The sequence below is a fragment of the Mus musculus genome, chromosome 4, assembly GCF_000001635.26.
Source record: "Mus musculus strain C57BL/6J chromosome 4, GRCm38.p6 C57BL/6J".
Taxonomy (NCBI): domain Eukaryota; kingdom Metazoa; phylum Chordata; class Mammalia; order Rodentia; family Muridae; genus Mus; species Mus musculus.
In genome coordinates, this window is record NC_000070.6 from 6,699,988 (window position 1) to 6,726,707 (window position 26,720).

The 26,720-nt window shown below is 40.2% G+C and overlaps 1 protein-coding gene and 1 long non-coding RNA gene across 11 annotated transcripts in view; one reads left to right on the forward strand and one right to left on the reverse strand.

The window, feature by feature from the left end:
* Tox (thymocyte selection-associated high mobility group box) overlaps positions 1 to 26,720 on the reverse strand; it is a 305,205-nt gene that overhangs the window by 13,635 nt on the left and 264,850 nt on the right. For all 4 annotated transcript variants that reach the window (NM_001377078.1, NM_001377079.1, NM_145711.5 and 1 more), the window contains 2 exons: positions 22,151 to 22,381; positions 11,471 to 11,551 (listed from right to left, as the gene is read on the reverse strand). In NM_001377078.1, the coding sequence (NP_001364007.1) occupies positions 11,471 to 11,551; positions 22,151 to 22,381 (312 nt within the window). The remainder of the gene's footprint in view (positions 1 to 11,470; positions 11,552 to 22,150; positions 22,382 to 26,720) is intronic.
* On the forward strand, positions 503 to 21,837 carry Gm11802. Of its 7 annotated transcripts, none has more exons than XR_881088.3 (6): positions 503 to 675; positions 2,122 to 2,260; positions 2,564 to 2,633; positions 3,990 to 4,093; positions 4,825 to 4,982; positions 12,012 to 21,837. It is a non-coding gene; the product is annotated as a predicted gene 11802 (long non-coding RNA). The 7 variants fall into 7 exon arrangements; XR_881092.3 differs by lacking the exon at positions 503 to 675 and adding an exon at positions 3,836 to 3,901 and having other exon boundaries at positions 2,069 to 2,260; XR_881089.3 differs by lacking the exon at positions 503 to 675 and having other exon boundaries at positions 2,071 to 2,260; positions 3,990 to 4,225.

Below are 26,720 nucleotides of genomic sequence, written 5' to 3' on the forward strand. Positions count from 1 at the left end.
ACACATATACACGTACTCAAACCTATGATGATCCCTTTTGGTGTTTAGGGTTGCCCACTTGGAATTGGATAACCTATCAGGTGGCTTGTCTCTGGAGAAATGGCCCTCTTTCTCTTCCTTTCTGATCTCTCTCAGCAGCCATTGGTGCCCATAGCTCTCCATCTAACTTTGTGAATTTCCCCCATCTATGTTGGCAAGTTAACTAATGTAATTGTGCAGGTCTTGCTTAGGGAGCCATACTGTTGAGATTCCATGATTTGAGCATCTGTGTTGTGTCTATAGAGAAGGCACTCCTCCGGTTGTTCTTGTTCTTCCTGTTCTTATCTGTTTTGTTTTCTTTTGTTTGTTTTGTTTTGTTTTGTTTTGTTTTTCAACACAAGATTTCTCTATGTATCTCAGGCTGTCCTGGAACTCCGTGTAGACCAGGCTGGCCTCGAATTCAGAGATCTGCCTCTGTCTTCCCAGTACTGAGATTGAAGGCCTGTGCTACCACCACCTGGCCTCTGGTCATGGCCCTCTTCTCACAGTCTTACTTCTTCACTTGTGTATAGGGGCTGTGTTGCAGATGTAGCAATCAAGGCTGGACACACCACAGAGACATTCTCTGACATTTGACCAGTTGTGAATCTCTGTAATTGCTCCTGTCTACTTCAACAGTGGTTTCTTTCATGAGGAGTATGCTACATTTATCTACGTGTATAAGTATTTAAAATACAGTTGGAAACTATACTGATGTGGGAAAATTTCAATGGCAGATTCTCCTTAGAATCTGTGACTTTTGAGATACAGGTAGTTGCCTATGTTTGAAGAACCAGGGGTGATTCTTATTGATCACGCCTGAAGTTCAGTTAGGCAGCTTCTGCTTACTGTTCCAACATAAGTGCCATTACTGTAGCACTAGGGCTATGTTGTTAGGCTGGTTGTTGTGGTGTGTAGGTATGGGTCTGAACAGAGCATTCTCAAAAGAAGACGTACAAGTGGTAGAAATATCTTTAAAAAGTGTATAGCATTCTTAACAGTCAGGGAAGTACAAATTAAAACTACTTTGAGATTTCATCTTATGTGAGTAAGATGGCTAAAGTCAAGAACCTAACTGACAACAGTGCTAGTGAGGATGCGGGGAAAGGTGAACCCTTATTCACTGTTGGTGGGATTCCAAACTGGTGCAATTCCCAAAAGTCTCACAATGCTAAAGAGACCCCCCAAATGACTCAGCTATACCAACCTTCGGAATGTGCCTAAAGGCCTTGACATCCTACGGCACAAACACTTGCTCAGCCATTCCCATTACAATATCTAGGAACAGGAAACAACTTAAATGTCCTTCAACTGAGGCATAAATAACATAAATGTAGCAATATGCACTGTGGGATACTATTCAGCTATAAGGGAAAATGAAATTATGAAATTTTCATGTAAATGGATGAAATGGACAATATTACATGACGTGACAGATAAACACTGCATGTATGTTATTATTTGTGGCTCCTCGCTCTGGGCCTCACATTTGGTTTATGACCAGATGTGACCTCAGAGGCTAGGGATGCAGAGGTACCATGGGAATGAGCATGAGGTGCTCTAAAGAGGGGGATAATAGCACACAGGTTTTTGTTATGAAAGGAAGGAAACTTGGTCTAGCAAATTTTATATGCCCCAGTACAGGGGAACGCCAGGGCCAAGAATTGGGAGTGAGTGGGTAGGGAAGCAGGGCAAGGGGAGGGTATAGGGGACTTTTGGGATAGCATTTGAAATGTAAATGATGAAAATATCTAATAAAAATGTGGGAAAAAAAGAAAAGAAGGAAAGAAACATGGTGGCAGGGGGTGGTTAGGACAAAACTATGGAGGAAAGGGAGGAATAGTAATACAGAGGAAGTGGGAGGAAGGAGGGAGAAAGAAATATCACTAAATACTCTGGAAGAAATAGGGAAATACTATTTTATAAATTTACTTAAAATACATATATAATGTTTATGTGTGTGTGATGTGTTTGTATGTGTCTTGGGGGAGGTTAAAGGGATTTATGTCACACAGGGACATAATGCTTCCCTGAGTCATAGACTATGCAACCAAAGTCATAATACCAGATAGGCCACTGCCACTTCCCTCCATTGTCTCTTAGAACTTGAAGGTATGAATTCATTGCTGAAGATAACACACACCTCTGGGACGCAGGACTTGAGGGAAGTCACCTGGAACTGACTGAAGGTCCCTCTGCATGGAAGAGCTTCCAGAGTGAGGGAGAGCTCGTTTCCTCATGGGTAATTAAGGGCAGACCATTCTCTATCAGACATTTATCTTCTTCACAACAAAGATTATAAAGACTAGCCAGCATCTAAATCTACCTTGAAAGACCAGGAATGTTTACTCCCCAGGGCTATTGTTTTTTCAAACTAAGTAGATTTCTAAAAACAATTTAGAGAACAATTAACATGCAATGTCTGACACAGAGGGAAACTTTTAGGAAGCTACATTTTTTTAAAGATTCTTTTTCTCTTGACTTTGTAAAGAGTTGAATTTCACAGGCTAAATAACCTGCTGTGCCATTTCTGTATCCACCACAGATGCCCAAGCCTGCATGCTCTCACTAAATTACTGTTGGGCCACTGCTGAAGCTGCTGTAGACATTCAAGTGTAAGTTCTCTTACTAAATTGCGTTTTGACTAAGATGTCCTGGATGAAGAAAGAGATCTCTTACGTTTCAGGGACCTGGTTCTCTATGACTCATGCAGCTAGAACAGCTCAAAGAATACACGTGTGTTGAATGAATGCTTGACTGGATATCCTTGGGCAGTGCTGCAGACAGGTGCTGTTGTCTTTGTTGAGGTCTCTTAAACATCCTCCAGCTTCCCAAGGGCTGCAGAAGGACCTCAAGGCTCGAAACGCCCCCCTGTATGTCAGATTGCTTTTCTTTATTTGTTTTTCTACTTTTCATGCTGTCCTTGTTCAGATACACTACCCTTCAGCTTCAGCATTTTTAAAATATTTTTTAAACTTCTTGAGATGATATCATTTCCCCTCCAAGCCTTTCCATGCATCCCTCCTTTCTCTCTTTCACAACCATGCCCTCCGTTTCCTTAACTGTTGATTCTTCAACACATATATAAACCTGCTTAGTTTGTATAATGGTACTTCTATGTGTGATTTTAGGGCAGATGATTTGGTACTGGATAAACAATTGGTGTGCTGTCTTCTTGGGAAGATCATCTCTTCATTCCTTGGTTGCCTGGAGTTCTTTGTCTGGGTTTTTAGGCTCGAGAGCTTCCCCCTTCCACATTAGCAAGCCTATTGCAGCCATCCTTGTTCAGGACAAGTTTGGGCAGCCACAGGTCCCAACAGGGGTGCTTGCAGTGTCCTACCCAGATGTGGAGAATTTGTGCCTTTATGAAAGTTCAGTCATTTAGATGGGGGACAAGGCAGCTTTTAACTCCATTTATGACAAACTATTAATTAGACCAGTACAACTGCCATCCATTAATTACAGTGACTTGTTTTGGAGATAGGTAGAATACATTCATTCTAGATCACAAATAGTCATGAATTCATAATCTCCCTAAAGGGAAATATGAAGAAATCATAAATTTAGTATTCCTTCAGTGTTCTACCAATGAAAATGCAAAAGTCATCCAGCAATTCTGCCAATCAGTTGCACTACATGTAACTACATATACCTGCCAACTAGAAATAAGAACTGCTGTCTCATATGTGTTAAGTAACTTAAATTTGTTTTGACTTTCAACCTTTCCACTTTGTAGTGTCTCATGTCGACCATCTGACAAACATGATGTTATTCATGTAAATTGAAAATCAATCAAAGATTTTGATATTTTTTATAGGAGAGATGTGTTCTTTAAATTTATTTTTCCATTCTGGGGATTGGACACAGACCTCATTCGTGTTAGGTAAGGGCTCTACCATAAGCCACGTCTGACCTGCTATTTACTGTTGGTTTCTAACTATGCTCTCTTTCCTCTTGTATTTGAACTACAGGATCTGGATGACATCTTCTTTAGGGAAAAGGGAAAGCTAGTATCTGCAGAGACATTTGGACCTATGGTGGGACTTCCTTGGAAAACGTGCAAGATGTACAAAGGGTATAACACTAAATGTCTTAAGAAAGTTCTTATTAAGCAAGTTGATGATCATCCAAGAGAACTGCATTCTCGTTTACTTTGTATAATGAAGATGATGCTGCAGAGTGTATAAATGCCTCCATTCTGGCAATGGTGTGTGCTATAAAAATGAAAGATTGCAAAAATAATTGTTATTTAAAATAGCAAAGTATAAACACAAGACATAAAACTCGGTGGAAGCAATAATATAAGAGTTGCTGGACCAAATCAAATTAATAGCCCATCTAATTTGATTCTTAGTTTTCAGTACTGACCAACACTTGATGCATTGAAAATTAAACAAAATTTATGCACCTTCTCTATTGTACATTGTTCCTTCTGAGAAGCAAATCCTTCCTGGCCCGTGCAGGTGATTAACTTATACCCTGAAGCATGAGATTTTATTATCTTTAAATCACAATCTTGGCTCAGAGCTTCAAATTTTATGTTAACAGTTATAAAATGATCCATCCCATTTTCAGACTCACACTCACTATTTGTCTCAATAGCTCTCCACAGCATAAATGCTGTAAGTTTATCTCATTCTCCAGAAAGAAAACATTTCTTCATTTCTAACTGAAACTCCTTTAATTGAAACTGGGCTTTTAGTTTCTTTATTATTGATAATAGCATCAGAGAACTTAATTAATTTACTTAAATACCATCCTGTCCTATATGTTTATTAAAGAAGTGTTTTCACTGTCCTTTCTAAGCTTTCCTAAGGAAACCTCTTTGGATACAGCATTAGTAAGCACCTGTAATAGCACTGCAGCTAAAGCGAAATGGGCAGAGACAGGACGATCCGAGATGCTCACAGGACTAGACAGCCCAGCATATGCATCAGTGAACAGGAGGGTCTGTCTCCAACAAGGTGAGAGGTGGGGACCCATACTGAGATTGTCCCCATCCCATGAGTCTCTGTGATATGCCCCCCTCATTCAAACACACACACACAAACAAACACACACACTGACACACACACACACTGACATACACACACTGACACACACACCACTGACATACACACACTGACACACACACACACTGACACACACACAGACACACTGACACACACATACACACACACACACAGACACACTGACACACACATACACACACACACTCACACACACACACACACACACACACACACACACACACTGACAAACCCCTTGTGCCATCTAGGTTTTTTTGACAATTTCACACAAGCTAGAGTCCTTGGAGAAGAGGGAGCCCTAGTTAAGATAATGCCTCTATAAGAGAGGGCTGTTGCAAGCCTGTAGGGCATTTTCTTCATTAGTGATTTATGTAGGAGGGCCCAGACCATTGTAGACTGGTGGTCCTGGGTTCTATGAGAAAGCAAGCTTAGCAAGCTAGGTGGAGCAAGTCAGTGAGCAGCATCCCTCTGTGGGCTCTGCACCAGCTCCTGCCTCTAGATATGCAAGCTTAGTAAACGTTTGCCTCTCCAAGCTGCTTTTGGTTGTGGTGTTTCATTATAGCAATAGCACCCCTTTTAGTAAAAATAGGACCACACATACGATGAGTGGCTTCAAGCAAATAACAAACTACTTTTCCTTATTACAACACAGACACCCAAATCCTCGATCGTGAGCTGGCATCTGATCTGGCTTCACATGCAGTATGGTTGCTATCACAGGAGATATTCTGTTGGAATTCTCTTCAGAGTCAGGAGGACACCATTTTAGATAGCCTCACACAACTCTTTTGCCTTTTGATTGTGAATTCAGTTTTTGGAGCTCACTAATACTGAGTCGAAGCCAAAGCTGTGGGTTCTATCTTGGTGATGTCTGGAGAAAAGAGTGATGTGTGAAAATAGTGTAACAAGATTGATTTTCTAGTGTGGCTCATAAACTTTTCCTGACTCCAGTTCTAAATGGGAGTTTCAGAAAAATCTCTCAAACCCTGGGAGCAATAAAAAAATGAGTTTCTGGCCTCCCAAGGTGACTTTTTTGAATGCAACACTCATTTGGGGAATATAAATCCTGGTCTATGTGGTGAAATGAAACCACTTCCATTGCTTTAAAGTTTTCTCTATTGCCTTCAACATAATGATTTAGACTCATGTCTAGGAATTTCTTAGTCTATGGAAAAACTATATTTCCTTAAGATGTATTTAATAACCCAAGTCAATATGACCTCCCATAGTGAACAACCAAGCCAGAACAACTACGCTCGCTTCGTGGTCCTCACAGGATTTAGGGAGCCTAATTCAGTTAGGAAGACATGAACAAATGTATCTTTGTTTATGTTTAGAACATTTTAATCTTTTAATGGGATGGAGGCAAGAGAAAAATATTTAAATATTTAAATTCAAATAATTAAATTAAAATTAATGTTACTTTTTCTCACCTCTAGAGTATCTTTTTAAAAATTTTTTATTAAATATTTTCTTCATTTACATTTCAAGTGCTATCCCAAAAGTCCCCTATACCCTCCCCCGGCCCCCCCCCCCTGTCCTGCTCCCCAACCTACTCACTTCCACTTCTTGGCCCTGGCGTTCCCCTGTACTGGGGCATATAAGTTTGCAACACCAAGGGGCTAGAGTATCTTTTTAAAGAGGTAACTTTGCAAACAAATTGAAACTATGACCCAGCTATCTTTTTGACCACACAATGGTTCTTTTTCTACTCCTGTGCATACTACCAATAATACTAAAATGTAATTATGAATCATTTATATTAGCTAAGAATATCCTTTGCTCAACATACTAAACCAAGCAACTGAGTTTTTAATTAAACATTATTTTATCATGGTAAGAACACAACACAAATCTGCCCTTTTCACACATATTTTTAAGTGGATCGAAGTCATTGTGCACTACAGGTATAGCTAATTTATCTTCCTAGCTGGACCTTTATGTCTGTGGGTTAGCAGGCCCTCTTTCCCTTTCAGACACTAGCAACCACTGCTCTTGTTTTTAACTCTACAGGCATGAATACTTTACATACTATACTTAAACTATAAGTGGAGTTGTCCAGGACTCAGTCCTCATGCCACCAACTTACTTCATTTAGCTTATTATCCGCAAATGTAACATTAAATTATACAGGTTTTCTTATTTTATTCTGGAAAGTTTATTCAAAATGTCCTGTGACCTCTGTTTACTCCTGGAGTAAGCTAAACCTTAAGCCGCTAAGTAACTTCTCCAAGACAAATGTGCAGGAAGTGGTAGGCTGGATCTGAACTCAGGTTCATTTGTTATCTGTTAGCCCCTCCCCTCCCCACTGAGACTCTCCTAGATTGATGGCGGTGCCCTCTATGAAGTCCTCTAACACAGTTCTTTAATGACATGTGGACACACAGATGTTAAAGGTGCCTCAGAACTCCCTCTGGCTGCTTAATCGCTGCCTTTGCTTTTGCTTTTTAAAATTTTCAAGAAAAAGACATTGTTATATCTTACACTTTGAGACTTCAACAAACTTTAACACCCATTATCTGATTACTCTCCTTTACAATACACACTTATTTGTTCTACATTCATTGTTAGTGCAATGTGGATAATCCCCTTTGTCTGCCTAATGCCCTACGTGGGCTCAAACATCCCCAAGTCTTTGGTTATCAAATGTAATCAGTGTAAATCCTCTCTTCCCTATCTTTTAACCTCAGGCCTTCCAGTAATTTTTGTCTTTCTTTATAACTTCTTTTAAAGTTATAAATATATTAGTGCTTAAAATCAGAAATTCTGGGGCTTTCCTAGCCCTGTTTGCACACAGCACTCCTATGGGAGCACCCAGAAATTCTGGAATGCCTGGACCATGTTGTGGCTCTGTCACTGCCCAGAATGACGAGGTAGAAGAGCACCCACTTGGAGCACTGTGATACTGGGCGGGGGCATCCCAGCACTGAGCATACTCTAGTCCACAGTACTCTGGTAAGACGTCATGCTGTTGAGCGGGAACAGCCTTCCGGAAGCCAGCCTTGTTTGAGGCAAGGTAGCACCACTCTTGGCTGTTAAAAGGTTAGGAGCTGGTAGAGATTTCTTAGAAAAGAGTAAGAGGCACCAGTTTGAAAGATAAGACAGACTTGGCAGCCACTGAGGGTAGAGGAAAACCTAGAAGCCCCAGAAGAAGACTACTGGGTTGCAGTCCTTGATGTCACTACCACCCTGTCCCCAAGGTGGGCACGGCATTACACTTCTTGGGGGTGAGACACAGCACTACAAAAGCAAGGGGGCATGACGTTCAACAGGATCCTGTAGAAGTGTCTATGGAGAGTAATGGCTCACGAGAGGTCATTCAGCAGCAGGGAGCCATTTTTATTTATGTTATCATTGGGGGAAAATTCCAAGGATGCATTAGGATGGTCATTTTGAGGTACAGAGGTGAAAATAGTCACCATTATCCTTGGTCTTTATTCTTAGGGATAGATTTCAATTTCACTCAAGTCTGGGGCCACATTAGGCAACATGTGCATTGCATTCCATGTCATATACATAACTTGAAGACTAAAGAGTGCTGTTGCCACAATTCAGGTTCACTGGTGTTTCTATTTTTGATCATGTTCTGTTAGAAGCAGCTAAGTTTAGAAAGCAGCTCCAAGTCATCCGAGTATCAAGAAACATTGCACAGGGACTTGCCTATCCATGTCTGTCTTTCAGCACCTTCCAGTGAGCCTGACATAGAGAAGGGTCTGGCAGGCCGGGGCTGGTGCCTGGAGGAGAAACCATGCTCAGTGCAGTAGCAGATTATGTCATGACCACAAATGAGGGGGGGCCTATCAGCCCAGGAATGCAGGAGAAACACAGGCACTGAACAGAACAGAACAGAACCTGCCTAAGTGAAGACTTCTGGAGATGTGACATGAAGGGGCTGGCAAGGACCCAAGAAAGCAGATGTGAGACTTACACAGTGATTCCTGGGTGGAATGACCTTGGGGGGTGGGGGGAGGAGAGAAAGAGAGAGAGAGAGAGAGAGAGAGAGAGAGAGAGAGAGAGAGAGAGAGAGAGAGAGAGAAAGAGAGAGAGTTAGAGAATGCTATCTCATGTCATGACTTCAGGACACTGGGGACTTGAAAGATGTAGTACTGTGTTGATGTCCTTGAGTAACATGGCCCAGAGAATGACAAGAGCCAAACAAAAACAATGCTGCCATGACACTAGTCATCTCTTTCCTATGTAATTAAGCCTATTTCATAGAACAAAACACATAGATTAAGAGAGTGCTTTCTCATAAAGTGAGCTCTTTTAAATCTCAGTTCACTACTGATGCCTATTCATTCAACCCCACATGCCCTTGCCCTGAGAATAAATCCCAGCTCCTTTCATTCTCCCATATGGTATCCATTCACAGACTCTAATCACTCAGGTCTGGCCGCAGCGGCCTCCTCTGAGCTGCTGTCTTCTCTTCCTTTTGGACATTTGGGGACTGTAAGGTCTTTTCTTGCCTTCAACTTCAGTACCACATTTTCCATGAGGCCTCTGCTAATCAGTCTAGCCAAGTTTTTACTATGTGACCTTGGCTTTTGCAAGTCTCAATCACTTATCAGGCCATGCTTTTACTTGTGGCCTTCCATGACTGAAACATGGTTTTACAGGAAGAGTACAGGTTTCTTGTTGTCTACTATCTCTTCTCTGGTTGGCATAAGGCTACATGCACATGACCATGAAAATTTGCCAACAAATCCATGAAGTGGGAAACAACAACCAAAAAGAATATAGCTTGGCTGGTACATGGTAGCATTTTGGAATTATGATTACTTGTTTGTTACTTTAAATTTATAATATAGTATGGGAATATAATATGGAAAAACAAATGTTTAAATTTGAGTAGTCTTTCTTTGCCTTGCCATAATTAAACTGGAAAAGCATTAGAATTTTACATTTGGTGCCACACATTCTGGGAGGTAGGCTGTGAATTTCCTATAGGTGTGGAGAAGGCTATGTGTGCAGGATTGCAGGGGTATCTCTCTGATGCATGGAGACTGAAGCTATCCTTCAATTTGTATACACATCATAGAGAACCATACAAAAATAGAGATTCAACAGCTCCAACAAAATTCCTGCTGCTAAAGAGAAGAAAAAATGTCAGAGTAAGCTGTAAAAAATGTGCTTGGTTTCTTAGATGTAGAAATAGCAACTTGCAGTGTTTATACAAATTGCCCTGTACTGAGGGTTGATTCTTGGAGACTGAACAGGGAGTAAAGCCGAAGGGAGTAAAGTGGCAAATCTGATGATGCATGCTTTGGAAGTGAAGGCTTAGTAAGTATGGCGGCATTGTGGTGGCAATCTGCATGCCACTAACCAAAGGGCTTTGTGTCTAGAGTGACACCTCCCATGTTGACTTTTCTCTCATGGAGAAGCACTCCAGCTAACTGCTCTTGTCTTTGGGAGATACGAGATGGCTAAGGTCTAGTTTGCTTATGTCGATGATATGCATCCTACATGTGATGGGGGCTTCGTTAAAATTTCCTGAGTGTTCTCTAAATTCTGCACATAGACTGAAACGTGAGCTCAGATGAAAATGCATACAAGTTGAAAGGCAAACAAATCACAAAGTGGGGATGTAGAATGAGACAGGAAGAAAAAAATTAATTTTACATTGTAAATAGTATTTTTCCTGCAACACCATCATATCTATTTGTATTTTGCCTTCTTTCCCCCTCCGTGCATCAACATATTCAGTATGTATTTTTGTTGATACAAAAACCTAATGCGTGTAATTTTTAAAGGGTTGTTAGAACAGAAATGGATATTTGTAGATGTAAAAAGAAAGCAGGTTTTGTGGATGACTGCAAAGAAATCTAGAGCCTGCGGTGGCCACAGTGAACGAAGGAATAGCAATCTGAATTGGACAAGCTGCTATGTCAAGTGCTCCTAGATGTAATCCTGTTGCTCCGCAATCACCTTCCTGAGAACTGCATGAAGGGTGGTGTGCTTTTAGTAACACTAAACCAAACAGAATCAACTCTTTAGTGTATATATAAGCAAGGACTAATATAAGATTATCTGAAGCACAAAATATTTTTCAGTGCACTCATTTAAAAACACAATGAAGGGATTCTATATCCTGAAGCGGATATGATGAGACTGGCACTTGAAGTGGGTAGCATCTGCTCAGGAAAGGCCCAGCAGTGGAAGGAAGATAAGGGTCACACTGGAGTCAGCTACCGACTAAGAGTGTAATGTGCTTGACTGCAAATGAACAACAAGGCACAAGTAGACAGTGTCTTAAAAAAAGGCCACCAGATAGGACTCTGGTCTTCCAGCAATGAAAAAATATTTCCACAACACAAAGAAAATGATGCAGAAATGCTAACATGATCATTTATGCTTTAAAATGACTATCAAAGTCTGCATAAGATGGCCACAGTCTGTCCCAGTACCAAACAATTGCATGTTACCTTGGATACAAGGCTGGCTCTGTATGCTGCTAGCTGCTTCAGGTATTCCTTCTTTGCAGCCTCGGTTTTCTTCTTATAGACCTGTGACAACAACAGAAAGCCTTAAATTAGACTTTGTATCTACTTTTGTTTCAAGGGATGGAAAAGATGGAATGGTAATCGTACACACATATGGATAGGAGCTAGAGAAATCACCCAAGGAGCTAAAGGGGTCTGCAACCCTATAGGTGGAACAATAATATGAACTATCCAGTACCCCCCGGAGCTCGTGCCTCTAGCTGCATATGTAGCAGAAGATGGCCTAGTCGGCCATCAGTGGAAAGAGAGGCCTCTTGGTCTTGCAAACTTTATATGCCTCAGTACAGGGGAACGCCAGGGCCAAGAAGTGGGAGTGGGTAGGTAGGGGAGTGGGGGGGGAGGGTAAGGGGGACTTTTGGGATAGCATTGGAAATGTAAATGAAGAAAATACCTAATAAATTAAAAAAAAAGAAAAAGGAAAAAAAATATAGCTCTCAAAGAGTATGTTTTCTTCCTAATATAGGTTTGAAAGAAGAATGAAGATAGACTGTTGGAAGAATGAACACTGTAACATTTTGCATTTTTTCAGAACGTGTACAAGAGGGTTTGAGTGTGGGAGTATTGGCAGCATTGATGAAGGCTTTCTGAAAATCATTACCCAGAATAAGATGTTCCCATTTGTACATAAGACAGGCATTCAACAGTACAGTAATACTCTAATATGTGTGGTTCATGAACATAAAACTGAGATGAAATTCAAGGATGATGTCTTTTATCTGGTAAGAAGACCGATGGTCAGGCATTGGTATTTGTGGGTTCATCAGAATTTTAAGAGCCTCTAGGCTACATTTCTAAGGATTCAGGAGTCAGCAGCGGCAGACAAGGGTACTCTCAGGACTGGAATGGGTATGGCAAGTGGCTAGGGACACAACCTGCCACGTTCTATCACCTACGTGTCATTCTATTCCAACAGAAACATGGACTGCAGCCTTGGGGCCCTCATAAAAAGTTTTCTGTAATGGACACTGACAAAGGCTTGAAAACAAATGTAAAAGCAGAGGATACTCATTGGGATCTGACAAGTGACCTGTGCACCAGAGGTCACTGTGGGCCACTTAAACCGGGGAAGAGGCAGGGCAGAAGTGGGGGTAAGCTGGGGCACAGACAGGTTTACCCTCTGCCCTGAGGCTGCGTTTCAAGGTTCCATAGTTATGCAATCTTTTGAAATCAGCCCAAATGAACAAAATGATCTTCAGCATTTACTGTGGAAATGAAAATGCATTGGCTCTGCTGTGACTATTAACCTGAGTCAGGTAATATTGAGAAGTGATATATAGAGTCTGCTGGAGCAGATAGGTAGGACTGTGTCTAAGGCCAAGCGCCTGGCAGCTGGCTGCAGAAGGCAAAGTTCTCTTCTAGTGAAAGTGGTTTGCTGAGACCAGAGTACAATTCTGAGACTCTAGATGGGAAAACTATGATTTGCTCATGAATATTTTAACTCTAACAGATCTCCAGGTAAACAAACTACTGTGCTAGAATAACTGGACCTATAAAATGAATGTGATTACTCCCTTTTAGGGAGGCATGCAGTGTTGACTTTCACAGCTAGCTAGAATTTTATATAGTAAAAACTAATTAAGGTAAGGAATTGTTAATCAGTGCAATATTATCATTTGATCAGTCTACCGCCTTGACTAAATAAGAAACTAAAGAAAATTAGAAATCTTATTTAGGAGCTCCGTTATTATTCTTAGTAAAAAAAAAAAAAGTGGAGTGATATATCTTTTGATTGAAGCACAAAACTATCATAGATTTATAGGACTATCAGTTCAAGTCCAGAATCTTCTGTGGAAATTCTTGAGTGAATACAAATGACGGTTCTGTTGAGTTTTAGATGCTTTCATTTTAAACATTAGGACCCGTATTGGTTCAATCACATTTAGAAGACAAGGGCTTCTGATATCTATTGATTTATTCCTTCTTTCCCCTGTGTGAAAGATTACTCTCACTAATTTTGCCTTCAACCCATTTCTCCATGACATAATTTGTAAATAATGGTTTTAAGCACACCCTTTCCGCTTATTACCTTAAAGTGGTTCCTGGTAGGAGCTGGAGTGATCGCTCAGTGGTAAGAGTGCTTGCACACAACTATGCAAGCTTGTTTTGAGTCCCCAGGACCCATGCAAATTGTTCAGCATGTGACCCTACCCATCAAGGGGTAGAGGCAAGGGCATCCAGAAGGGTGAGCTTGCTGGCCAGGCAACCCAGCAGGAATGGCAAGCTTCCTGTTCAGAAAGACTTTGTCAAGGCAATAAGGCAGAAGATGAAAGAGGAAGAGACTTAAAGTTCTCTGATTTCTGCATGCACACATAGGGGCATATTTGCCTACACATTCATGTGCATGCATGCAACACACACACACACACACACACAAGCACAAACATACACAAATGTTTTTGAGAGGTATTTTCTCTTACATACACTGACATCTTAGAAAAATCTGAAAAAATATTGAATAATTTGTTTTAGTGTCCTAAATAATTGTATCATGTTTTAATTAACATGCTATACTGTGCCTTCCATTAGTTAGGGTTCATTTAGCTTTTAGAGGGACTTATAATAAATATTGGCCTCTAGGCTTGCTCAAAGTATTGTTTCCTAAGTAGCAAACGTAAGATGGCCTGATTCTAGAATTTTCTGTCTTTTTTTTTTTTTTTTTCATTTGGTTTCTATTGAAAACAGCAACATGTAAGTATGTTGCTACCCTTTATTGGGCTGCTGGCAGTAAATACCACACAAAGTGTTAACATTCCTGCAATGTGTTGATTAGGAGGGGGAGGTGGGTAACTCCCACCCTTCATGCTGAACATAAGGCCTGGTTCCATCCCAGGATCAATGCTGTTACGGGATACCTGACTAGCATTCAGACATCCCTGTTTTACAAATGGCTCCCCATTGGCTATTGATGATCGGCTATGTTGGGATCACTGTGTAAGTGCCTAAACACCACTTTAGGAAAGAGTAAACTCATCACTTCACATTATGTGGATTGATGGGTTCACACGTTCCCAAATAGCTGCAGATGTTCAGAGGGAGAATTCAAAGGGGGTTCATTTCAGGAGGTATATTTCTGTAATTGTGTTTAAAGGAGGGTAGCCCAGATCAGAATGAGGTTGTCTGCCCGGCAATAATTAGACCCTCTACCTTTGAGAACTACCTAATGGTTCCAGTTCTACACACTGGGTATGTCTCTCTGATGCTGCTCTCTAAAGTTGGGCTAGAATGCTGTTTAAATTCTATATTAATGAAAGTGTCCAAAGAGAATGATATTCATATATAAGAATTCCACATGTAGAGGACGTAGGACAAATTCTTACTTTAGAAGGGACATTTCAAGATAACTGGTAAAAAGCCCCTGTAAGATATTTCAAAACTTCAAGTTATAGATGGAGAAAGCCCTTTATTTTCAGAAACCAAAGGGGTTGTGGGGTTGTATTCAGCAGTGAATGATAACTTCAGCGATCAAAAGCACGGACCTGGCCAGTGAGGATGGGTCTGATTTATGTCAAAGTTAAGTTTGGGAAAGACATAGTTTCTCTCAGGAAAGACAAATATTTTAAAGGTATGTGATTCATACAGTAAATATTAGTGTTCTGCTGAGCTACAAAATGGCTTCCAAATGGGCCACAGCTGTTTGAAATAAAGTACAAAGTTGGCCAGAAGAGGATTTAAAAATCATAATATATCATTTATCATTTCCTCAGCTCATCTAAACACTTTTGAATTCATCCTTCCTTAACATAGTTATATGCTGTGGTTTGTTATTCCAAGAAAGCCACCATTTCCTATCTAAGCATAGCATCTCGTTGGTTAAACTAAAACCTGTATAATAGCTAACCCAAAACACACTTAGACATCAGATAGCCTTTCTGGAGGAAGCAAATCCTGCTCATGTGACCCTGTGATTCACTGAATGATCTAAATATCACTGAGTGCATGCGTTTTTATAGGCTGATAATCCCTAATTAAAATCAGCACTTCAACGTCAGTGACTATGACACACTTAACCAGAATAAAAATGCAATGTAATCTGTCAGTTCACTCTTGCATTCTTCTTCCCCAAACAATCTATCCAGCTCACAGAGGAAAGCAACAGCTTAAAAATACTTGATAATTCCCGCGTCCTTTCTTCTCTCTAGCTCTGGGTTGTAATCTCTAGTCAGTTTACTTCAACAGTTGTTAGAGTCATAAGAAGAAAAGGTGCAAAATTCTTCTTATTCAGAATTCTATTCAAACCTTATTTAAAAGCTGACAAGGTGCTTTCTCTTTTGGTTAAACACAAATGTGTTTTTTTTTTTCCACCACCATTTCTTATTTATGGAAAATGCTTAGCCATAGAATTATGTATGAAGAAGAATAACTTCATCACAATTCTGGAGATACCTCTATAGCAACTTCATCTATATATAATGATATAGTGATATATAACATCACTTTCAGGGATGACGCCCTTTAGATCAGTCAGAGAAAGTGTGTCAGTATTTTGCATGCACCTTGGTCCTTAAACATGGCTACCTATCTATTTTGTGTAACTTGCTCAGCATCTTTATAAGGACACTCTAACTGGAAAAACTTCATAAGGTTGTATTTCGAGGACTGAAAACATTAAATGATATGACAGAAATCTTGCTATCGATTCCTTTTGAAGATTGTTTGATACACCTGAAGGGTTTTGGCCATGTTGATGCCATCTGTTCCTGGCTACTAGGGACCAGAAATGGGCCGCTTGGCTTTAGAAATGGTTGCAGAATATTTCAACTGATTTATTAAATGAAGAGGACTCACTAAGCACTATGTTGTTAATTAATTATTCTTAACTAACAGGCTGACTCCTATGCGCCTAAAGTAGCATGGCACATGAAGGGTACGGACACCAAGTAGCAACAAAGTCATGCTTTGGCTGCATGCCTCTTGTCATTGTCATCATCAGGCTCTTCCTTTTGTAGCTCCTCCAAAAAGAATGTTGCCTTGCTATTATCCCTCCTGTTTCACAGAACAGGAAATACAGACACAATAAACAATACTCTATGGCAGAATTAGAAATGAATCAAAGCAATATGGTATCAAAGATTCATTTGTGTTTGCTCATGGCTCCCCCTAGATATGAAAATGCCTTCAGATGTGCCTTGAAATTTGTAACTGTAAGGTCTGGTCTATTTCTCATGATAGAAGTCCAGCATTCAGAGCAGTGTCTAATACATAGTAGGTGCTCAGGAAACACAGACATCAGCAAATGATAGGACAGTATTCTGATAAATGTGCTGGCAGGTGGTACTGTTATGGTGTTGACATAGCAGTGTGCTTACACAAAACAGTAGCTGCAATGGCATTGGGCTGTATAATCGCACAAATTACATCTTCTAAATTAAAACACACATCAATGGAAACAGAGAATTTGATAGATATGCAACTTGTCCCAAACATATGTACAAATGAAGAGTTGTAACAGACTTGAAGGAATGAATATCAACTGGAGTTATCTTCTCATCCAAGTTATGGAAACATTTAAATGGATTATTAACTCTTACTGTATATAAATTATAAATATTCAAATACCTGAATTACACATGTTTATATTCATAGTTCCATAAAACATGTATTGATACACACACACACACACACACATAACCTGGCTTTAGAAGTAAAATGTGCTTAACATTTCAAGTTATAATCTAATTGCCCATTTGTAAATTTCTGTGAATATAAATTTTGCTTACATGCTTTGGTCTTTATTATTTTTTTGCTAATTAAATTTTTCTTTATATATTATTTGAATATTGTGATTTTTGAGAATAATTACTTTTTATCGTATTTTCTGTTTCTGAGTGTACATATATGGGTACCATGTATTTCCATCATACCTATCCTCCCATACCTTCTTCATCTTCTCCTATGTCCTTCCGGGCACCTCCCTAACAAATTCATACCCTCTTCCTCTATAAGTGTGTGTGTGTGTGTGTGTGTGTGTGTGTGTGTGTGTGTGTGTCAATGCTGCCTTGTGTACTTGGGTATAGTGCTGAGATTTCTGCATGAACCTATTGCTTTACCTATCCAATAACCTATCCAATATGCTTCAGCTTTTAGAGAGTAGGAAACACACCATGTTTATATGTAAATTCTTAAGAAAAACTTACACCCGTTCAAATGCTATACTATGGCAGGGTTGTCGTTAACCTTAGGTATGGTTGACATAAAATTCAAATTTTGTCTTAAGATAAGGAGCAAAGTCCCCAGTAGCATTTGTGTAGTGGGTGTCTGAGCAGTAACGAGGAGGAAATGATTGGATTCCATGGGCTCCGAGGATTTGTCAGCCGCTTCCTAAGTATAATTCTGGCTCTTCGTATCCCTGCTGCTTCTAATTTAGCAGGACAGGCTCATAATTGAAGCAAATTAACTATTTACAGTTGCCCCTTCTACCAGGGAAGAAGAAACAGCAGCAGGAAGAAGGAGGAAATGACACTCTTCCCACTTGTCAGATCTGCCCTTATATAAACACATTAACAGTAATTTCATGAGGCGTCAAACATAGGAATAAATACTGAGAGATAAAATAATGAGGTGCTGCTATTGAGCTGAACTGCTGGGGCTAATATCCTTGGATATGAATTATGCATCCCGAAAGAAGGCATATGCTACAGTATTCAAACGCGTTCCCGGCAAGTGATGTTTGCTCATTAGGCTGTGCATCTCGAGGTAAATCCACTGTCTTCTTCCACGACAGGACTAGCATTTACAAAAATACACTCTCCAGGCACCCGTGGGCTGCGGTTTCCCCAAATCCAAATACACCAAACCCGAATAGGCTTTCCACTCCATTTTTAGCATAACAGCATGTTTATTTAGCTCTTGGCTGCAGCTTTAAAGCCATTTAACGTAATGTAAACAAGAACATTTTGTTTGTAATTTGCTAAATGTCTTACAGCCCGACTGTGTCTCCAATTAGGAACTTAAGGTTCATTTAGTAATTTACATCTGGTTCTGATTTAAGGTGACTTTCCATGACTAAAAGGGACTGAAGAACCCTTTACAGCTCTCTGGGTCAACCTGTTCTGTTGGAAGCTGACCAATCCTTTCATTTTATAGAGTTGGAATTGTCTTATATCGTCATCATGAGCTCAGGCCCTATACCATAGTGATAAGAACCAGAGAGCTTCTCAAAGTCATGAAGGGAGATGAAAAATGTAGATGGAACCTTGTAAAAAAGGTGAGGGCTGCTGCAGTAAGGCGACACGATGCAAGGTGATAGGACTGTTAACTTCTTTTTCTTCCTCTGCAGCCTCTAGTCAGGGAGAGAAAAGTAGCAAACCCCATAATCACAGCAATGCTTGTGTTTTATCCCCCTTCTCCATCTGGTGTCTTTTAAGCCACTTGGTATGCTTCTGAAATGGGTTCTTCATTGTTGTAAGAGTCATTAGCATTTAAAACCCCCGGTTGGAATCCGAAGCACTGTTTTCTCGGCATTCCAGATTCGGCATTGTCTCCCCAAGTACTAAAATGGAGCCTTCTCTGAGCTGTGGAGAGTGCTCAGCATCTTTGGAGGGAAGGGTTCATGGCGAAGGTTGTTTTCCTTGACCACAGTTGTTGCTCCTCTTGCCTTCCGTTCAATTTCTCTTCATTGGCAGAGTATTTGCAGGACCAAAGAACACACAGCATCTCATTCACCATGGATTCTAAAGTTTAAACATCTGTTCTCCGTGCTGCCTTCCCATCCCTGCCTCAACTCCACACTGAGCAGGCACGGCATGGAAACACAGTGTTCTATTAGGTGTGTTCCTTCTGGTTGGCAGAAAGCTCTTTATTTGTAATCTCGATAATGATGTTTTCCTTTAAATAGTGTAATTTTCCAAGTTCCTAATAAGTCATTGATAACTCTATCCATCTCCCTCTGTGTGTTTTTATATTGGTAGCTGCTCACAATTGTGGGCTATTATGACAACAGGGTTTTCAAACAACTACAGCACACGAAATCTCGACCTCCTACCCTAACTGCCTACATAATCTAAAACAATCATGTGGACTTGTCTAAACTAATTTAGGAGTGTTCCTTTAAAAGCACAGAGCAGTAAGTAGGCTCCCCAAGTTGGAATCTTAAGTGAGAGTTGAGTGCAATTACTTTAACGTTGAAGCAGATATTATAGTGAGTTGGCACAGCGAGTCAACATTAAGACAGGCTGAACAGGTGGTGATGCAGCAGATAGAACATTCTGGAATCATTTCACGATGGAGTGTGGAAGCTCCAGAGTGCCTTTTGGGCAGGCACGTTTGCCACACTGGCATCTCCTGCAAACATTCAGTGATAGGCTGCCACAGAGCAGCAGAGCAGCGGCCAGGCCACAGGATGCCCAGATGGGTGTCGGCCGTATGTGTGTTGTAGTGCAGCATCATAATCCAGTTGTTGGAGAGTAACGTACAGTCTCTGTCTTTATTAAACAAGAGCATCTTTAAAGGAAAAGAATCAGCTCTCCTGGATTCCTGCTACCACAGGGAACATCAGGTTCAGTATCTCAGAAGAACCTAAATTGCTCACAACACCTTGTTTGGGTGACTCTCAAAAAAGTACTCAAATTTTAAAATACTTACTTCCTTCAAGAAATATAATATGATAACATTTTCTTAGAAAGTCTCGACTTAAATATTATTATTCAGTAGATTTGATTCTTGGACATGAATCATATTGTCAACTAGTGTATAATTGTATCCTTTATTTATCAATGAATTTTCTTTCAACACCTCAACTACTTCTGCAAAGGACAGATCCTGGGCTGTAAAAAGTCTTTATAGACTTCTCTCTTAAAAACCCTGGTTTTGAATATAGGAGAGTCTTAGGACAACTGGGACCTCAGAGGCATGTAAGAAAAGTCGACTAAGTGTTAGGTAGAGAAAGTGATGCTTTTGAAAAAAGCAGAAGACAAGGTGGGACAAAGGGCAAACATGTATATCTTCTATGAGCAAGGGTTGCTGTGCACTAACCTGATGTTAAGGCACTCTCTGGAACTTCCTCTGGGAAATTTATTCTCAGAGAAGAGAAGGACAGGGTATGATGCTTAGAACATTTCCAAGAGTACGTGGAAGATTAGCAGAACAGCAGAATAGCCAGGCACGGACATGACATTGTTCAGAGAATACGGCCAAGGGCTGGTCTTTCTCATCCATGCGTGCTTTGGCCATCATTCAGCAATTGGATGGGGGAGGGGCAGATAACTGGAGGGAAAGATACCTGTAGAGTTCCACCCTCAATTGGAAACTTCATTTAAGATCTGAGAGTATAGAAAATAATTGATCTGAATTAGGGACCAGCTTGAAACTGTCTCCAAAATCCTGACATGATCACATTAGGTTTCACTTACAGTGCAGCATTGCCTGGTCTATTAGCAATCACATGGCTATGTTAACTGACTGTACAGAGAGTAGAGTGCTATGAATACAGACGTGTGACACCCGGGCTGGCTTTATAGGAGCTCACTTCCTTATGTGTTTAAACTCAGGTCTTCACATTTGTACAACAAGCACCTTACCTTTGTTTTAAAATACATTTCCCTGGACATGATGAAGAGTCAAATGTTATCTTAACATATGATTAGTAGTGCAACAACTCTTTTTGCAATAGCTGGGTGTATGTTGTTATTTTGACAATTTATTTTAGTTATCATGATTATTAATGTTTGTGGCAATAATACTATATCGTGACAATGACTATCTACCCTCTAGTTTAGACATAGAATTAATATTTCTTCTTCATGTAGGTGAGCTCTCAGTGTGTGTGTGTGTGTGTGTGTGTGTGTGTGTGTGTGTGTGTGTGCTCGCGCACCCTCGGTAAGATTTCCTTGATGACTGCTGGTACTGCTGGCATGCCTCACACACCGATCCCTAAGCATGGCGCCCAGTCACACCCTGGCCATCCATAAGAAAAGAAAGCAAAAGCATCTGTCTGGTCCCACTTAACACAGCCGGGAATATGAGCTAGATATATGTGAGGGTTAAATAACAGACCCTTGTGATCTGTAGGGAAGGGACAAGGATAACAACAAACTTGAGGTTCATTTGCACCAAAGAGTTTGATGACAGGATAGTAAATAGCAAGCACCGAAGGGAGGTATAGATAGTTTCCAAAGGGAAAACTTTTAGTCTATGCTCATATGGGCAACATTAAGAAGTGATGTAATCCTGGCTGGGCTATGTGGAAGTCCTTCCAAAAGCTGCTACACTGTAGAAACTTTGAAACGAGGGAAAATAACATGTTACTTAGGGAAGAGTATAAAGAGAGTACAAGATTAAATGGCACTCTCTCTCTCTTTTTTTTTTTTTTTTTGGAGACAGGGTTTCTCTGTGTAGCCCTGGCTGTCCTGGAACTCACTTTGTAGACCAGGCTGGCCTCGAACTCAGAAGTCTGCCTGCCTCTGTCTCCCAAGTGCTGGGATTAAAGGCGTGAGCCACCACTGCCCGGCTAAATGGCACTCTCTTAAAGTATGGTTCAGATGGGGCACTTTCGAAGTCATAGTTATAGTGTCTGACCAATTTCCCTGAGGTTCATAGAAGCTATCTCTGAAGCCCACACACACTGTCTGCCATCAAGCTAATTCCAGTGATGTTAAACCCTCTTACCTGTTTCTGTTCTTCTCCTAGGCCATCCCACATTGATGCCACAATCTTCGATACTTCACCAAAAGTAGCATTTGGATTCTGGCCCTTAATGGCAGCCTGGGTATCACGAAAGAACAAAGCATAGGCAGACACAGGCTTCTGGGGCTCATTAGGATCCTTCTTCTTCTTCTTCTTGGGAGTTTTGGGTTTTTTCCCCATATCAGAGGCAGGCCGCTTCTCTCCTCCATTGATCTGAAATAAAAATCAAGATGAGTTATAGAGTAATTGAAAAAAATCAGTGGCTGAATCATATTGCTATTTACCCTTGACACATACTCAAAATGCCACCCAGACAACGTTCACCCAGAGGCCTTTCTAAGAATAGTAGGTATTGCTGGTGTAGTTTTATGCAGAAGTCTTCATAGTTTGTTTGGAATATAGCTCACTTTTAGAATGCTTGTCCAACATGTTCAAGGTCTTGGATTCGATCACTAGTACAAAACAGAACAAAACCCACAAACAAAAAGACAATGTATCTTCACATTTCATGTGCCCTCCCTGCTCATCCTTTTCCCCCCGTTCAATTTGTGTATCTATGCCCTGCCTAGTCAGAGCTTTGCCCAAATCTACTTCTTTCTGTAGATGTGCAGGGACTAAAGACATGTGATAATACATCTGACTTTACATGAGTTCCAGGGATTTGAACTCAGATCCTAACAGTTACCAGCAAGTGCTACACAGTTAAATGCTACTCCTTACCTCAGTTCACCCTTTCTTAGTCACTGTAGCTGTAAGAATAGCAACCTTCTCTTGTAGTGACCTTACTGACCTTGTTCTTTTCTGGGAGTTCTGCTTAGCTTCCTAATTATGACTTTATACACTGGGTCAGCAAGCATAAGAAATAAGTGGTTCTTGATTTTACACTTAGGTCTATAGATGTGGTCGGTGAGTGGGATGGGTGGGGTGAGGGTGGGAATCCAGCAATGCTTATGGTTTTGACTGGCTTAGAATCTGGGTCACTCTTATTGAGGGGAATTCTCTGTAATGAGGGAAATAATTCTATAATCTGCACTGTCCTGTTTGGGCTTCATGAGCCCTATGATGGCAATGAATGCTTAAATTTGTAAGATGAGTTACAACCTTTTTACAGTTCGACACTCTATGAGTACCATATTGAAGAGTGTACCCCAAAATATCTAGATTCTAGAGATTTCTAGAATCAATTAGAACAATTTAGAACAGCATTTACTCCATTTTAAAATAGTTTTCACCTTTTCCCACTGTTTTGAGGTAATTTAAATGGCTATTTTGACACACTTAGGAAAGCTATACCATCAGTGTTTAAGGTACCTGCATGTGAATAACAATTGTTGCTAAATAAAGGTGATGTCACTTAACCCATCTCTGTAAAATAAGGATTCTGGTAGTATTTCTTTTCACTTTTCAACTATAAAGTCATATGAAATTTTTGTATTTATATATATGTACACCTTCCAGTGCTAGCTGGAAGAACCCTGTTTACAGGTGCCTGTCATACTGACCTAATTCCTATTTACACTATCTCCCAACAGTGGACACTCTCACAGCTATTCTGGCCTTTACCTTCTATGGCTGCTATGTATTTTTCCTACCTGTGGTTAACATATTCACATAGCATGCTTGTAAGATGTATGTGTGAAATCACTGGCCCCCCTCCCTCCATGTGGAGGAAGCATGTTCAATTAAGAGTTCCATGACTATATCAGATGGTCTAAATTCACGACCTCCCTTAGTTAGCCAACAGCTATGTTGTCTTTTTGAAATTAATTTTCCTGAGCCCCCAATTTTCTACCATGAGTTAGTTTCAGATCAATTTTTATAATTACTGGAATGTATATACCTAAATATCTAAAAAGTTTAAAAGCCTATTCAAATACAAATGATGACACACTTAAAACCTTAAAAATTACCTTATCAAGGAAATGCAAAACATCCTCTTCATATTTGATATGTAAAGCCAGTTTGAAAGACTTACTTGTTCAAGTACCAGTAAAAAACAGGAAACAGGCTTAAAGTGAATTCTTTGGCTTTGAAGAGAAGAATAGAAAACTAAGAAGGATAATAAGATGACAACTGACTATTGAAAACTGATGGCTTCTAGGAGGGGGGACAGCTGATTTTCTACAGGGATTTGGCTCCCAAGTCTCTATCCACTCCCTACTACAGGGTCCTACACTCTTGAACATGCAGGTAGCACTTAGTGGACTTGTGCATTTCAAAAGAATACATAAAGTTGGGAGGTGTGGTGATTTGAATAAGAACACCCCAACTGGCTCATATATTTGAATGTTTGGTTACTGGAGAGTATAACTGAATAAAAGAATTAGAAAGATAGGAGGAAGGCTCTTGACAGAGAAGTGTGTCACTGGGAGTGGGCCTTGGGGTTGCAAAAGCCTATTTCAAGCCAAGAGTCTCTGTCTTCCTGTTGCTTACAGATCTGGATGTAGAACTACTTTTCCAGCAACAGGTCTACCTGTGTTCTGCCATGCTCCCACTGTGATGACAATGGACTAACTAACCTCTCAAACTGCAAGCACACCCTTAATTAAATGCTTTCTTTTATAAGAATTGTCTTAGACATGGTGTCTGATCACAGCAATAGAGTAGTGACTAAAACAGGAAAGAAAGAGAGGGAGGGGACAGGAGAGGAATTAGAGGAGAGAATGGGGAAGTTTATCAGTGCACACTATATACATGTATGAAATTCTTGAACAATGAAAAATAAACAATTTAAAAAAAGGTAAAAAGTGTTCTGCTAGAAAAAATAGAAGTTGGCTATTCTGAAAATATCTACTCCACAAACTCAAAGAACCTCATGATGACATGATGCTCTGAACCAAGTCCCAAAGCTCATGTAGATTAACACTAGTCTATAACTTCTCCGGTTTGAATCTGAAGAGGTGAGTTTGGGAAACTTCTGGACCCCATCCAATTCTGTTAGAAGAGAGAGTCATTAAACGCAGCTGCCCACTGGGCCTTCCTGAAGAAGCTTTAACAAATGCCCTGATGGACCTAGGCCTGGGAAGCTGATCTCAGGCAAACCGTCCAGTTCTATCTTATTACCTAACATAAAATACACTGAAAGAGAAATAAACTACCTTTTTCTGTCTGCTAAGGTGACACATTCTCACAGTTTTCTCCTTTCTATAACCAACTCCTCTAAGCACGTTTGTGCTGGCTATGCACCATCTCTTGTCATAACTTCGGCTGATTTCTACTCTTTCAGCTCTTCATAAAGTCACCAATGCCTCCACAGAACAATCTAGCTTCTCCAGAAAGGCTCTTCTCTTCTAGTCTTAGAACACACAGCTCCTGGATTCATCTCTTATTTTGCTGGAGTTGCTGGTTTTAGAGGAGTTTTCTTTGGCTCATCTTTTTCTACATGGTCCCTTAATGGCAGCTTTCTCTGCCAGGCTTTGTGCTGTAATCTCTTCTTTCATGAGCCTCATAAGCACATAGGGTTTCTATGGCCATTTGTGGCTGGATAGTTGTTAGGTCTGTGCGTTCCTCATTTGACATGCATAGAAGCAACTGTTATTTGATGTTGTTTATCTAAACATCTTAATCATATCTCAAACTCATGTCAGGATCTTTTAATGTATTTGTTGTTTTACCTAGCTTTATATCCACAGCAAACCATGAACTTCTAAGTACACAACAATGTCACATGGTTGCTGTGCCTTTTTTTCAGCCCAAGTGGTAGTGCTACCAAGGTAGGGTCAGGTATAGTTTTGTTTACTAGCACTTTAGTAGCTCCTGAAATACACAGAAAGTACTTAACAGTTGCTATAGTACTAGCATAAAATAATATACTATAAAACAATACTTTGACAAGAAAGATGAATGAATGTCAGTAGAAGTGGTTTCTGTTATAGGAAATTACACACAGATTTGCATGAGCACTTAAGGATAATAAACAAATATGGAGCAAAAGGAAAAACATGAGTAGGCTTTCTTTAAAAAATATTTGAAATATTCCTAGCAATTTCTTTGCACTATGGGATGTATCTTTGTGGTTTTCTTCCTTATAGTCTTTTATAGCATCTAATTTTATAAATAGTCATTTGCAGTTATAGCAATAAAGTCATTAAAAAAGAATAATAAAAAGGAGCCAATGTGGTTGGCAATGAAGAATGTTAAAGATGGTGTATGAGCCCCTTTCCTGGATCCATGTACTTACTACCCCTCATCAAAGAAGTCTTTCTTTACAGCAAGTGGAGACAGAAACAGAAAAGTACAACTGCACCCAATGCAGAGATCAACATACCATGGGGAGCCCTACCCCAAAGAAGTGTCTACCTTATAGCTCCTGCACTTATGCATTGGGGAACATGGAGTAAGAGGGAGTGGTGAGCTTGTAAGAATCATAACACCAGGAAGTCTGCTAGGAAACAGTTTCTCCTAGAAAGACCCACATAAACAAAGTCAGAACAATGCCAGTTCCAATGGACATGTTAATGTGGAAGGAGAAATTTTTCTTAGAGCCCCACCTCTATGCAAAGAACTATAGGCAAGCAAGAACTGCTGGGAGAAGAAGAATTAGCCTCTCTCA